Source organism: Eimeria necatrix, genomic scaffold, assembly GCF_000499385.1.
Source record: "Eimeria necatrix Houghton genomic scaffold, Enh_scaff314, whole genome shotgun sequence".
Lineage (NCBI taxonomy): Eukaryota > Apicomplexa > Conoidasida > Eucoccidiorida > Eimeriidae > Eimeria > Eimeria necatrix.
This window is the reverse complement of record NW_013655307.1, coordinates 12,501-26,550: the sequence shown is the minus strand read 5'-3', so window position 1 is coordinate 26,550 and position 14,050 is coordinate 12,501. Positions and strand designations below refer to the sequence as shown.

The following is a 14,050-nucleotide window of genomic DNA, read 5'->3' as shown; positions in this document are numbered from 1 at the left end:
CTGCTGCTGCTGCTGCTGCTGCTGCTGCTGCTGCTGCTGCTGCTGCTGCTGCTGCTGCTGCTGCTGTGGGCGTTGTTTGCGGGCTCCCTCTCGAAGCTGTTCGAGGGGGAAGCCGCAGCAGAAGCAGCAGCTGCTTCTGCTGCTGCTGCTGCTGCTGCAAAGGGAGACACAGATGTTGAGTGGGGAGAAGCAGCAGCTGCTGCTCCGGTCGCTGCTGCTGCTGCAGCTGCTGCTGCTGCAGCAGCTGACGTTTCCTTGGCCGGTGCCGCTGCTGCAAATGCTGCAGCAGCGGCTGCCATCCTCGCCGGTGCAGCTGCTGCTGCTGCTGCTGCTGTTACCGCTGCAGGCGCTGCTGCTGCTGCAGCAGCGGGAGTTGCTGCTGCTGCTGCTGCGGGAGCTGCTACTCCTGGCGCTGCTGCTAGTGCTGCTGCTGCTGCTGCTTCTGCTGCATTCGCTGCGTTTGAAGCCGCTACAGCTGGTGCTGCTGCTGCTGGCGCTGCTGCTGCTGGAGCCACTGCTGCTGCTGCTGCTGCTGCTGCTTTGGCTGCAGCGAGCCCATCAACAAGAGCTGGCTGCTGCATGGCCTCTACAGCATCAAGCTCTGCTGCTGCTGCTGCTAGTGCTGCTGCTGCTAGTGCTGCTGCTGCTGCTGCTGCTGTTGCCGCTGCAGCAGCATTTGGATAGCAGCCATGCGTGGTGCGTTGCAGCGAGCAGCTGCAGCCGCTGCTGCTGCTGCTGCTGCTGCTGCTGTGACTGTTGTAGCTGCGGCAAACTCGCAGCCAGCTGCTGCTGCTGCTGCTGCTGCTTCTGCTTCTGCTGCAGCAAGCTGGCCTGCAGCAGCTCCTGCTGCTGCTAAAACAGCAGACTGCGTCTGCAGAGGGCACGGTGTGCTGTTGTTGCTGCACTTGTGGCTGCTGCAGTGCTGCTGCTCGTGCTGCTGCTGCTGCTGCTGCTGCTGCTGCTCCCTGCTGCCGCTCGTGCTGCTCTAGCGGTGCAAAAGAACGATGCTGCTGTTGCTGCTGCTGCTGCTGCTGCTTCTGCTGCTGCTGCTTTGCGGCGCTGCTGCTGCTAGAGTCGACGCTCGTGGCCCCTTGCTGCTGCAGCAGCAAAAGATAATTGGAAATTAATTTAAGTAACAGAAAAAATGTTAAGATGAAGGGCAATGGCAAGAAACAGCAACTGGTGCTGCTGCTGCTGCTGCAAAATAGTTGCTGCTGCTGCTGCTGCAGCAGCAGCAGCAAACGCTGTCGCCGGTGCGTGCAGCTGCGACACGAAAAAACGGCTGCTGCTGCTGCTGCTCCTGCCTTCTTCCACGCGTTGCTGCTGCTGCTGCTGCTGCTGCCAGCAGCAACTCCTAAAAACAAATAATCAATTAATAAACTCTTCTGCTGCTGTTTATTTACTTATTTTTTTGCCATCTGCTGCTTCTAAAGCGCGCACTAGTCTTCCTGCTGCTGCAGCGGTGGCTGTTGTCGGCAGCGCCAGCTGCTGCAGCAGGAAAAAGCTGCTGCTGCTGCTGCTGCTGCTGCGGTACGCTAGTGCTGCTGCAGCAGCCCCATGGCGCTGCAGCAGCAGCTGCTGCAACAAATTAAGTATTTATATCTAATTAATAAATTGCTTGTTATTTTAAGTCCTAGGGCTCCGCTGCGGCCCCCTGCTGCAGCTGCTGCTGCTGCTGCTGCTGCTGCTGCTGCTGCTGCGGCAGACACACCCTCCTGCAGCATTTATCCCCTGCAGCAGCAGCAGCAGCTGACGCAGTGCAAAGTACACCGCGGCTCAATTAGTGTAACAATCCCTTGACGTGAGCGGCAGCAGTTGCGGCAGCAGCAGCAGCTGCTGCTGCATCTCCCGCTGCTGCTGCTGCTGCTGCTGCTGCAGCAGCAGCAGCTGCTGCTGCTGCTCTGTCACCCACGCCCAAACAAGATGCTGTCCTCCTCCTGCGTGGCGCCCGGCGGCGCTGCCGCCGCAGCAGCACCCACCAGCAGCGACACCAGCAGCAGCAGCACCAGCAGCAGCAGCAGCAGCAGCAGCAGCAGCAGCAGCAGCAGCAGCAGCAGCAGCAGCATTCCGCCGCTGCAGCACGCGCTGGTGGGCTGGTCCACTCTTTGGCAGTTTCCCCCGCCGCGTTCTGTGCCCCGGAGTTTGGCTTTGGCGGTGACTCGCGAATTAGCTGCTGTTTTGGCGCTGCTGCAGTCTGCTGCTGCTGCTCCTGCTGCTGCTGCTGCTGCTGCTGCTCCTGCTGCTGCTGCTGCTGCTTCTCCCGCGGCCGCAGCTGCTGCTGCCGCGCTCCCCAGGCTGCTGCAGCTCGCTGAGGGCGGGCCCTTTAAAAAGGAAATTGAGGACTTCCTGGCGGCGCTGCAGATACGAATTCAGGTTAGGGTTTAGGGTTTAGGGTTTAGGGTTTAGGGTTTAGGGTTTGAGGGGTGGGCCGTGCGGTGTGCCTGGCGCTGCCGCAGCGCAGAGACCCGGGTTTAGGGTTTAGGGTTTAGGGTTTAGGGTTTAGGGTTTGTGTTCAGGCGAGCTTCGACAAAGCTGTGGGAGAGCTGTCGCTGGAGGCGCTGCACGCAGCAGCAGCAGCAGCAGCAGCAGCAGCAGCAGAAGAGAAAGGGCCCCAAGTTGGCGCCAAGTAGGCGTAAACCCTAAACCCTAAACCCTAAACCCTAAACCCCACGTGAGTTCCTCTGGGTTACCTCACGGGTTGAGGGTGGCCGCCCGAAACCGGGACGCCGGGAGTCAAGGGCTTAGGGTTTAGGGTTTAGGGTTTAGGGTTTAGGGTTTAGGGTTTAGGGTTTAGGGTTTGTGGGCAGGCTGCCGTCTATGGCGCAGCTGCAAGAGAGGATAAAGCTGCAGCAAGAATTGAAAACCCTAAAGTCTCAAGAAGAGGTTTCGAAGCAAAATGTGCAGCAGCACAAGCTGCTGATAGAAAGAGTAAACCCTAAACCCTAAACCCTAAACCCTAAACCCTTCTGAGGGGGCCGGGGCCCTTGAGTCTGCGCGGCGCCTTCCCTCGAGGGTTTAGGGTTTAGGGTTTAGGGTTTAGGGTTTGCGTGCAGCTCAAGGCCGAGCTGCAGTGCGTGGATGTTGCATTGAAGCAAATTACAGAAAAAGAAGAGTGAGCTAGGGTTTAGGGTTTAGGGTTTAGGGTTTAGGGTTTAGGGTTTCCCGTCTTGATCTCGAAACCCGCAGCAGTCTTCGTGGGTCTTCAGCCGCGCACACGGAAGGCCTAGGGTTTAGGGTTTAGGGTTTAGGGTTTAGGGTTTAGGGTTTGTTTGCTGCAGGGCCTTGAAGCAAGGAATGGCTGTTGCTGGTTCCGCCAGTCTGTAGGACCCTCAGCACTAGCTGAAGGGTTTAGGGTTTAGGGTTTAGGGTTTAGGGTTTAGGTGTGGCCCAGTTTTTCGCCCACAATGCATGCAGCAACAGTGCATCTGCGCATGTCCCGCAGCTGCTGCTGCAGCAGCAGCAGCTGCTGCGGCTGCTGCTGCTGCTGCAGCAGCCAAAAGTCTTTTGGGGGGGGTTTAAAAGAAACAGAATAGGTGGAGTCGATGCGCTCATTGGTTCTGCAGCAGCAAACCCTAAACCCTAAACCCTAAACCCTAGGCCCTCTTTTTAGGCCGTAGTTCGGCTGCCGCGCGAGGGTTTAGGGTTTAGGGTTTAGGGTTTGCTGCCTAGGGTTTGGACTTGCCTGTCGTTGAAGTACAAGTGGTCTTGCATGTACTTGCGGTACTGCTGCTGCTGCTGTTGCTGGTGCAGCAGCTGCTGCTGCTGCTGCTGCTGCTGCAGCAGGAGCTGCTGCTGCTGCTGCTGCTGCTGCTCTTCAGTGAGGACTGAGGGCCCCAGCAGTTTGGTGCGAGGGTTAGGGAGCCCTGCCATTTGTCTCCTGCAGTTGAAAGGTTTTAGGGTTTAGGGTTTAGGGTTTAGGGTTTAGGGTTTAGGGTTTAGAGGTGTGGTGTTTTCGACGCGTAGTTAGCCTGAGTAAACTGGGGGAGGGCCAAACCCTAAACCCTAGACCCTGAAAAAGGCCTAGCCGAGCGCTAAACCCTAAAAGAGGGTATTGCTAAACCCTAAACCCTAAATAAGGGTCTAGCTAATCCGTAAACCCTAGCCGTGCCCTCGCTTTAACCCAAAGCGCACCTGCAAATGAAAGCAGCAGCGAAGGCCCGCCATAAAAGGGTTCTAGGGTTTAGGGTTTAGGGTTTAGGGTTTAGGGTTTAGGGTTTAGGGTTTAGGTACCTGCAGTCTGCGTCTTGGAAAAGCCTCTCGTGCTGCTCCAAACCCTCAATGGATTCAAAGGGAGCTCTTGCAGCATTATAAAAGGAGAAGAGGCTGCAGCAGCAGCAGCAGCAACAGCAGCAACAACAGCAGCAGCAATAGCAGCAGCAGCAGCAATAGCAGCAGCAGCAGCTGCTGCTGCTGCTGCTGCTGTAGTTGTTTAAGTTCTGCTGCTTCTGGTCTTGCTGCTGTTTGTTCCGCGTCCTTCTATTACCATTTATTTTATTAATCATTATTTATTATTTTTATTTATTTATTTATTTTATTTATTTATTTATTTATTATTTTTATTTGTTTCAAAAAATAAATATTTCAATTTGTTTCTTTTTATGTTTTTAGAATCACTTAAATGCTTTGCTGCAGCTGCCCGCGTTGAAACTCTGCACAGAAGAACCCCGCCAAACCCTAAACCCTAAACCCTAAACCCTAAACCCTAAACCCTCACTCTCCTAGGGTTTCAGCGACTTCCCAGCGCTTGGCAATGTCCGCTCTGCAGGCCTGCCACTCCTCGAGCCTACGCCGCAAACCCTAAACCCTCGTTAGGGTTTTACCCCCAAACCGCCTCGAATTAGGGTTTAGGGTTTAGGGTTTAGGGTTTAGGGTTTAGGGTTTAGGGTTTGGCTTGCCTGCGCAGGGCCTGCAGCTGCAGCATCTTCGCGAATGGTGCCTGCGCCAGCCGCGCTCATGCAAACCCTAGCAGCTCTAAACCCTAAACCCTTGTGCTGCTGCATGCAGAGAAACCCTAAACCCTAACCCTAAACCCTAACCCTAAACCCTAACCCTAAACCCTCAAACTGCGGGGGTTTCCAAACCCGAGCCAAACCCCAAACCCTCTGCTGCTGCCTCCAGCAGCAGCAGCAGCAGCAGAAATCCTAAGACCCCGCAGCCACTCAGCCGCACAGCCGCCGCCAAACCCTAAACCCTAAACCCTAAACCCTAAACCCTACTTCGCTGAAGTACTTGGTGCCCGCGAAAGCCAGGGCCCCCTTCGGGGCCCTTTGAGTCAACAAAGAAGACTCTTCAAAAACTTTTTCTTTTTTTAAAAACTGATTGCTGTCGAGGCTTTGCTGCGGCTGCTCTATCAGCCGCGGCAGCCCGTTCAGCTGTACAGACACCCCAGCAGCAGCAGCAGCAGCAGCAGCAGCAGCGGCAGCAGCAGCAGCAGGAGTAAGCAGCAGCAGCAGCAGCGGCAGCAGCAGCAAGCAGCAGCGAAGGCAGAGCAAAAGCAGCAGCAACAATGCCAGCGGAAAATGCAGCAGCAACAGCAGCAGCAGCAGCAGCAGCAGCAGCAGCAGCAGCAAGAGCTTGAGTTTGCTGCTGCTTCTTTTTGCATCGTCCTACTTCTGCATCTTCATTTAAATGGTAAAACACATTTAAAATTGAATAAACATAAATTAAATTTAAATTAAATTTAAATTAAATTCAAATTATTTAAATTAAATTCTTCAAATCATAATTCATTTGCAACTGGGCTGTTGGGGTGTACAGACAGCTCGTGCTTTCTTTGCTTTTACACCTCCACCAATTAATTTAATTTACTTTTTTATTTTAATTTAATTTCTTTTTATTTCTTCATTTATTAAATTTGTTTTTATTTTTAATTTAGTTGCAAAACTGTTTCTACGGGTGTCTAGACAGCTCAAGTGGGTCTCAGGTGTATCTGCAGCTTTCTGGTGTACAGACAGCTGCGGCTTTTCAGAATTGAATGCACAAAATAATTTATTTTGAATTTAATTTAATTTAATTTAATTTAATTTAATTTTTAATTTAATTTAATTTTGAATTTAATTTACTTTCTGTTTTTGTTTTTTCTTTTTTTATTTTCTTCTTTCGTTGCTTGCGCTGCTCAGGTGTATGGACACCTCGCGACCCCAGCGAGGGAGGCAAAAGACTTTCTTTTTTTTTCAAACTTTTCACTTTTATTTTTTTAAATAAAAATGAAAAGTTTGAATATATATTATCAAATATTTACTTCATTCAATTGCTGCATTCTAAGGCAATTTAGAGTTCAGCATTTGGGTTTCAGCGCTCGAAAGTAGGGTTTAGGGTTTAGGGTTCAGGGTTTAGGGTCTACGGTTTGGCGCTTAGGGTTTAGGGTTTAGGGTTCAGGGTTTAGGGTCTAGGGTTTGGCGCTTACAGTTTAGGGTTTAGGTTTTAGGGTTCAGGGTTCAAAGTTTAGGGTCTAGGTTCTAGGGTTTGGCGCTTAGGGTTTAGGGTTTAGGGTTTAGGGTTTAGGGTTTGGGTCACCGAAGGAGTGGCTGGCTGGAAGACGTGGTGGTTATTTGAAAAGAGAATTTTGCCGACAAAATGAAGACGACGCATTTCCTCTGGCGAGGCCCTCGATATCCACTTAGGGATTAAAGCTGCGCAAACCCTAAACCCTAAACCCTAAACCCTAAACCCTAAACCCTAAGTTCTGAAGGGCGAAACATGCGGCTGCACATTGACGAGCTACGAAAGCTGTAAGCCCTAAACCCTAAGCCTAGACGCTGTAAACCCTAAACCCTAAACAGTAAACCCTAAACCCTAAACCCTAATCCCTAAACCCTAAACCCTAAACCCTAAGCCCGCCGCTGCACAGAGAGCGAAGTTTGGAATAGGACTTTTGAGTTTCCAAAGAGCAAAAAAAATAAAAGGAAAAATAAAATGAAAAGTAGAAGAAAATATAAAAGAAAATAAAAAGGGAAATATAAAAGGAAATAAGAAAGAAAAAATAAAAGATAAAATGAAATGAAATAAAAGAAGACTGAAAGAAAAAAAGAAAATAAAAAAAGAAATAAAAGACAGAGTAAAACAGAAACTAAAATAAAAACTGAAAGAAAAAGAAAGAGAAAAAATAAAAGAAAAGATAAAAGAAAGAATAAAAAATTAAAATAAAATAAAAATAAAATAAAAAATAAAAGAGAAAGAAAAGGCAAGTGAGTAGAAGGGAAAACAAAAGAGCTTTTGTTAGCTGCAGCAACTAATGGATACGCGAAAACATATATAAGTAGAAAGAATGAAATAATAAAATAAATGAAATGAAATGAAATAAATAAATAAATTAAATTAATTATATTTTCTTTTTAATTCAGGTGTACGTACCGAGGTAGCGCGGCCGCAGCAGCGCCTCGAGGACTTGTTTGCATTTTGTCTGCAGCAAGTTGAGCGAGTTCGGGTGCATCATATTTTTGGCGGAAAAGAGTGCAAAAAAGGGCCAATTAATTCAAATTTTTAATTTAATTTCATATTTTAAACTTTTAATTCTTTTTAAAGAGCTAAGAAAGGCCTTTTGGGGGCGCAGAGAGGAAGAACGCCGGCGGCGCGAGCGGCCCGCTGCTCGCGGTGTACGTACACCTCAGAAATAATGCAAAACAAACTCAATTGCCCTCGTTCTTCCGCAAAAAGCTTTTATTATTTCATTATTTATTCTTTTTTACTTTATTTTTGCCTTTTTAGCTATTTATTCGACGCAGTTGCATGCAGTCGCACGCAAAAAGCCCCAGGGCTGCGCCGGGGACCTGCGCAGACACCTGAACAGCGAAAGCCAACGCGCCCACCACAAGTTTGAATTCAATTCATTTATTCTTTTTTATTCTTTTTATTCTTTTTTATTCTTTTTTATTTATCCCTTTTTGATCTTAATTTTGGGTCCTTCGGCAATCTGCCAACACCTCACAGCCACGAGGCCACGGCCCGCGAGCCGCAGCTAGCCACAGCTAGCCACAGCTAGCCGCAGCTAGCCACAGACAGCTCCGCATAGCAGAAGCTAGCTAGCTACTTCTGGCCGCAAATAGCTGCGGCCAAGCTTGGCTAGCTGTGGCTAGCTGACCTGTGGGGCCGCTCTGCCGAGCCCGCCGCAGCTAGCCACAGCTAGCTAGCTAGCTAGCCAGTTAGCTAGCTAGCTAACTAGATATATAGCTAGCTAGCTAGCTAGCTAGATAGCTAGCTGGATCCGTACATGGCTAGCCAGATGATTCAGCAGCTTAGCCATTTGCCGAGCCACCAAGCGAACTTGCTACCAGCCGGCTAGCTGGCCAGCTAGCTGGCTAGCTAGCTAGCCAGCTAGCTAGCTAGCTAGCTAGCCAGCTAGCTAAGTTGCTGACTAGCTAGCTAGCTACGTGAAGTGCCAGCAGCAGAGCAAGACAGAAAAATAAGACTAAAAGGACCGGGACAAAAGCGCACTAACCACAAGATCTGCGCCGTTGTACCGGGGTTTAGGGTTTAGGGTTTAGGGTTTAGGGTTTAGGGTTTAGGGTTTAGGGTTTAGGGTTTAGAGTTAAAAGCTAGGCGGTAAAGTACTGCGTACTACCAAGTGGGGGCCGGCCTCTCGCCACAGTAACTGAAGAATACCTTTTTATTATTTATTTATTTATTTATTTATTTATTTATTATTTATTATTTATTATTTATTATTTATTATTTATTATTTATTTATTTATTTATTTATTATTTATTTATTTATTTGCTGTTGGTTTAATTTCTTTTTTAGTGTTGCAGTTGGTCAGCGCTCACTAGAGTCGCTGGCGGGCGGGAGCCTGCAAACACTAAACCCTAAACCCTAAACCCTACACCCTAAACCCTAAACCCTAAACCCTGAGATCTAAACCCTAAACCCTAATTTTTAAAGCTTTTTCCTTGCTTTTTTGAATGAGGACCTCCAGAGACTTGATCGCCCTTTGCTGAGCCGCACCCTGGCAGAGGTGGCCAATGTAAACCCTAAACCCTAAACCCTAAACCCTAAATCCCAAACCCCTAAACACTAAACCCTAAATTATTGCCCCAAAATCTAAATCTTACACAATAAAGGTCCTAAGCCTCAACCATTAACCATTAATTGCCCTAAACCCTAGGCCCTGAACCCTAGGCCCTAGACCCTAGACCCTAAACCCTAAACCCTAAACCCTAAACCCTAAACCCTGTGCCTCAGACATGATATTCTAAAGCCCAAGTCTTAAAAAAGTATACAAAACACAAATAGAGTAAACCCTAAACCCTAAACCCTAAACCCTCGAGTGCAGCAGGCAAACCCCTCAAGCCAGATCCTGAGCCCGAGACCGGCGCTCAGGGCCAAAGCCCTAAACCCTAAACCCTAGGCCCGAAACCCTAAACCCTAAACCCTAAAGGACTTCACGAAATTGTGAAATTAAACTTTGAATTTCAAGCAGCTAATAAAATCTAAATGCCAAGCAAAGAACTAGGGTTTAGGGTTTAGGGTTTAGGGGAGCGTTTGCAGGACAAGGGCTCGACAGGTCGTAAACCCCACAGCTTAAACCCTAAACCCTAAACCCTAAACCCTAAACCCTAGCCTCTAAAAAGTTGATTATTAAGAAGGGAGGCGGATGCATGGAAACTTCGAAGGGCTGGGGCGTGGAACTAGGGTTTAGGGTTTAGGGTTTAGGGTTCAGGAGTGACCGCCGAAGCCCTAGTGGGATTTTCCCAAACCCTAAACCCTAAACCCTAAACCCTAAACCGCGGCTCATGCTGCTCGCAGCCCCCCGTGATGGGGCGGCCTTTCTTTTTTTTTCTCTTGCCTTTGCTGCAGCAGCTTCGCGATGAATCAGCAGCAGCAGCAGCAGCAGCAGCAGCAGCAGCAGCAGCAGATCCGGGGTTCTTCACAGAGGACGTAGTGGACCTTGAGTGGGCCTCTGACGGTGCTGCTGCTAGTGCAGCAGCAGCAGCAGCAGCAGCAGCGCCAGCAGCAGCAGCAGCAGCAGCAGCAGCGGAAGTCGGCGTGGATTCCTTGCCGCTGGTTGCAGCGGCCGAAGAACCAGCAGCAGCAGCAGCAGCAGCAGCAGCAGCAGCAGCAGCAGCAGCACTTCCAACTCCAACAGCAGCAAACCCTGCAGCAAATGGCTCAAACTCAGCAGCAAATTCTCTCCTTTCTCTAAGCCCTCAACCCCGCCGCTCAAAGAGCAGCTATTATGTACCCTTCCCCTCCAGAACCTTCCGGGGGGCCCCCCGGGGGGCCCCCCGGGGGCCCCCACGGGGGCCCCCGGAAGAGTACCCGGCTGGGGGCCCCCCCGCGCAGCGTGCGCAGCTGCAGGAGCTGCAGAGGGTACCGCAGCAGCAGGAGGGGCCCCCCTAGGGGGCCCCCCTTCCGGCGCGCGAGGAGCTACACTGGGGGCCCCTGGGGGGCCCCCCGACCCTCCCGCTACGGGGCCCTGGGGGCCCCCCGGGGGGCCCCCCTGGCCCGCAGTGTGGGGCCCCGCCGCAGGGGCTTTTCGAGCTCCGTGAGGAGCAGAAAAGGTGGGGTTGTTGTACTGGGGGCCCCCCTGGGGGCCCCCCTGTGGGGCCCCCAGGGGGCCCCCCTGGGGGCCCCCCAGTGGGGCCCCCTGGGGGGGCCCCCCAGGGGGGCCCCCCTGAGGGGCCTCAAGTCGTGGCTGGTGGGCCTCAGCCTGGGGCTGGGGCTGCTGCTGTGGGTCTCGTGCTGCAGCAAAGAGGCGCAGCAGCAGGGGGGCCCCTGGGGGGCCCTTGCTGCTGCTGCTGCAGCGCCGCTGCAGCAGCTCGACGGGGCCCTCAGCCAGGCAGGGGGCCTCCCCCAAACCACCGAGGGTTTAGGGTTTGTGTTTGCTTTTGCTGCTGCTGCTGCTCTTTGCTTCTCGGGCCTTTTGGAGCTGCTGCTGTCGCTGCGGAAGAGGCGCTTGGGGGCCCCCCAGGGGCAGCAGCAGCGGGGCCCCCGCGCCGTGCTGCTGCTGCTGCTGGGGGTGCTGCTGCTGCTGGGGGGGGCCCCCCGGGGGGCCCCCCAGGGGGGCCCCCAAGACCCAAATGGGGCCCCTCCAAACCCTCTGCAGCAAGCCAGTTTGCTGTGGTTTGCTGGGGGCCTCGGGGTTGTCTTTGCTGCTGTTTTGCTGCTGGCTGCCTACCACCTCGACAGCAGCAGCAGCAGCAGCAGCAGCAGCAGCAGCAGCAGCACGTTCCCAGCAGCACTGCAGCTAGCTGCAGCACGAAGGGGCCCCCGCTACATTTACAGCTATGAAGATGAAGAAGAGGAAACTTCATCCGAAGAGAGCCAAGACGAATTCCTACACCCCCATGAAATCGGCATGTAGGGTTTAGGGTTTAGGGTTTAGGGTTTAGGGTTTAGGGTTTAGGGTTTAGGGTTTAGGGCTGCTCGGGTAGCGAGCAGCAGCTGAAAGCTGCGGGGCTCACTACGGTACTCAGCTTCGGCTGCAACGCTGGCTGCAGGCGCCGCAGGGGCGCAGCTAGCTAGCTAGCTAGCTAGCTAATACGCTTGCTAGCTAGCTAGCCAGCTAGCTAGCCAGCTAGCTAGCCAGCTAGCTGGCTAGCTAGCTAGCTAGCTGGCTGGCTAGCGGGGTGGCCAGCTAGCCAGGTCAGCGGCCTCTCGGCCGTGCGTTGAGTAAGGTGCTGGGGCTTCAAATGGATAGCTAGCTAGCGAACTGGCTAGCTAGCTAGCCAGCTAACTAGCTAGCTAGCTAGCTAGCTGCCCAGCTAGCTAGCTGGCTAGCTAGCTGGCTAGCCAGCTAGCTGTGCGGGGAGGAGCTCTGCCCGCACGACTTTGGGGTGGCTAGCTGGGCGTTCTGCCGGCTAGCTGCCCGGCGAACTGAAAACTAGCTAGCTAGCTGGCTAGCTAGCTGTCTGGCTAGCTAGCCAGTTGGCTAGCTAGCTAGCGGGCTAGCTAGATATCTGGCTAGCTAGCTATCTGGCTAACTAGCTAGCTGGCTGGCTAGCTAGCCAGTCACCGGTTTAGTATCTCCGCGCTTTTTTGCTGCACGCAGAACCGTGCAGAAACTCTGTGCGAAGGTGTTTTGGGCTTTGCGGGCGAAGGGTTTAGGGTTTAGGGTTTAGGGTTTAGGGTTTAGGGTTTAGGCTTAGGGTTTAGAGTCTGGGGCCTCAATCTTGCTGTTCAGGGTTTGAGACTCGAGGCTAGGGTTTTAGCGTTGGGGCCAAAAGCTAGGGTTTGCAGAGAGCAGGAGCTGTTCGACGGTGTCCCTTTAGGGTTTAGGGTTTAGGGTTTAGGGTTTTGGGGTTTGGAGTCATATAGGGCTTTCACAGCTGGGGGTTTAGGGTTTAGGTCTTCGCGCTTCCGCCTCGTCTTTGGGGTCTAGGGTTTAGTGTCTGTCTTTTCTGCTGGAGATAGGGCTTAGGGGGTTCAGTTTCTGTCTAGGGTTTAGGGTTTAGGGTTTAGGGCTTAGGGTTTAGGGTTTAGGGCCGTGTGCAGGGCGTCTCAGCGGCGGTTGAGTCTGTGGTTTGCGGCGGTTTTGGGTTCTATTTCGAAACGAAATGAAATGAAAATGAATAAAAATGAATAAAAGTAAATTAAAAATAAATAAATAAATTTAAATGAAAATAAAAAGTGGAACAAAACCCCAAAAAAGGGTTTTTTTCAAGCCGAACGCCGAAAGACACTGCGCGAGAGCCTCCGACAGGTGTTTCAACAGCAGCAGCAGCAGCAGCAGCAGCTGCTGCTGCTGCTGCTGCTGCTTTTGCATGCTTCTCCTCTTTTTGGGCTCATTTTTGTCTTAATTGACTCATTTCCTGCAAAACAAACCCTCATAAGGCCCCTTTTTGTTGCCGATTTCCGGAGAACTGCTTTGTTTTCAGGTGTACATACACCCGAAACTCAAGACTAGAATACCCCCGCTGCAGCTTCCAGCTCTCTTGAGTCCTCAAATGGCACTTTAGCTGCCAAACAGCAAACCCTAGATTGTTGCGGGTCCCCAGCGAAGCCCTAAACCCTAAACCCTAAACCCTAAACCCTAAACCCTAAACGCAGGGCGCTAGAAAACGAAATCATCTTGTTAGAGGGAAGGAGGAAGACTTCTCGGGCAGCTAGTCAAATTTAGCCACTTCACGGAATTACACATTGCGAAACCCTAAACCCTTAACCCTAAACCCTAAACCCTAAACCCCAAACCCTAAACCCTAGCGTAAACCCTAGTTTGCGGCTATGGAGGCTGCGCAAGGCCGCCAGAGGCAGAGGAGAGCTACTCATGCTGGAACCTGGTATGATGCTGACAGTAAGGCTCGAACCCTAAACCCTAAACCCTAAACCCTAAACCCTACCTCCCAAACCCTAAACCCTAAACCCTAAACCCTCGACTCGGGTTTCTTTTTCTAAATGGGTCTCGTTTTCTTGTGATTTGGCGTTGAGGCCCTAGACCATACTGTCTAGTGTTTACGGTTTCGCGTTTGAGGTTTTGGGTCCAGGGTTTAGGGTTTAGGGTTTAGGGTTTAGGGTTTAGGGCTTGGAGTGCGGCTGCAGGCAGCAAGCTGTCTGGGCAAATCCGGCGATGGCTGCAGAGATCTACAAAGGTTTGCAACGGGCGTGTAAAGGCACTCATTTGCCCGTAAGCAGTGGTCAGCTTAGGGTTTAGGGTTTAGGGTTTAGGGTTTAGGGTTTAGGGTTTAGGGTTTAGGGTTTGCGGTTTAGGGTTTAGGGTTTAGGGTTTAGGGTTTAGGGTTTAGGGTTTAGGGTTTAGGGTTTAGGGTTTTGTACGGTTTAGGCTTTCGGGTTTAGGGTTTAGGGTTTAGGGTTTAGGGTTTAGGGTTTAGGGTTTAGGGTTTAGGGTTTTGTTGAATTGGGGCTGGCGTTCTCGGTTTGCCCCGCTTCAAGGTGCTCTAGGGTTTAGGGTTTAGGGTTTAGGGTTTAGGGTTTAGGGTTTATTAGGGTTTAGGGTTTAGGGTTTAGGGTTTAGGGTTTAGGGTTTAGGGTTTAGGGTTTAGGGTTTAGAGTTTACCGTGTACGGTAAGGGTTTGAAAGTTTGATTGGCGGCCTCACTGATAAGGGTTTAGGGTTTAGGGTTTAGGGTTTAGGGTTGAGGCGTGCTTCTAAAGCACA

At 51.5% G+C, this 14,050-nt stretch overlaps 5 protein-coding genes across 5 annotated transcripts in view; 3 read left to right on the top strand and 2 right to left on the bottom strand.

Moving 5' to 3' along the window:
• The window catches only part of ENH_00086380 (hypothetical protein, conserved), a gene marked incomplete at both ends in the record, with an annotated part of 5,768 nt that extends 5,187 nt beyond the window's left edge, over positions 1 to 581 (bottom strand). The window contains one exon of the mRNA XM_013585324.1: positions 3 to 581. Coding sequence (XP_013440778.1) covers positions 3 to 581 — 579 coding nt within the window. The remainder of the gene's footprint in view (positions 1 to 2) is intronic.
• A 1,342-nt stretch (positions 582 to 1,923) lies between these two features.
• On the top strand, positions 1,924 to 3,324 carry ENH_00042400 (hypothetical protein, conserved; the record flags this gene model as incomplete). Its single annotated transcript, XM_013585323.1, has 5 exons — positions 1,924 to 2,373; positions 2,517 to 2,626; positions 2,808 to 2,928; positions 3,054 to 3,112; positions 3,279 to 3,324. The coding sequence occupies 5 exons, from the start codon at positions 1,924 to 1,926 to the stop codon at positions 3,322 to 3,324; spliced, it is 786 nt and encodes a 261-aa protein (XP_013440777.1).
• A 52-nt stretch (positions 3,325 to 3,376) lies between these two features.
• Positions 3,377 to 7,435, bottom strand: ENH_00042390 (hypothetical protein, conserved; the record flags this gene model as incomplete). Its single annotated transcript, XM_013585322.1, has 7 exons — positions 3,377 to 3,557; positions 3,716 to 3,877; positions 4,231 to 4,323; positions 4,715 to 4,783; positions 5,212 to 5,372; positions 6,574 to 6,632; positions 7,354 to 7,435. 7 exons carry the CDS (start codon positions 7,433 to 7,435, stop codon positions 3,377 to 3,379), a joined length of 807 nt encoding a protein of 268 aa, XP_013440776.1.
• Positions 7,436 to 9,751: 2,316 nt separating this feature from the next.
• On the top strand, positions 9,752 to 10,336 carry ENH_00042380 (hypothetical protein; the record flags this gene model as incomplete). Its single annotated transcript, XM_013585321.1, has 1 exon — positions 9,752 to 10,336. One exon carries the CDS (start codon positions 9,752 to 9,754, stop codon positions 10,334 to 10,336), a length of 585 nt encoding a protein of 194 aa, XP_013440775.1.
• A 2,823-nt stretch (positions 10,337 to 13,159) lies between these two features.
• ENH_00042370 (hypothetical protein, conserved) overlaps positions 13,160 to 14,050 on the top strand; it is a gene marked incomplete at both ends in the record, with an annotated part of 2,089 nt that continues 1,198 nt past the window's right edge. Inside the window, 2 exons of the mRNA XM_013585320.1 lie at positions 13,160 to 13,229; positions 13,475 to 13,559. Of these exons, the coding sequence (XP_013440774.1) occupies positions 13,160 to 13,229; positions 13,475 to 13,559 (155 nt within the window). The remainder of the gene's footprint in view (positions 13,230 to 13,474; positions 13,560 to 14,050) is intronic.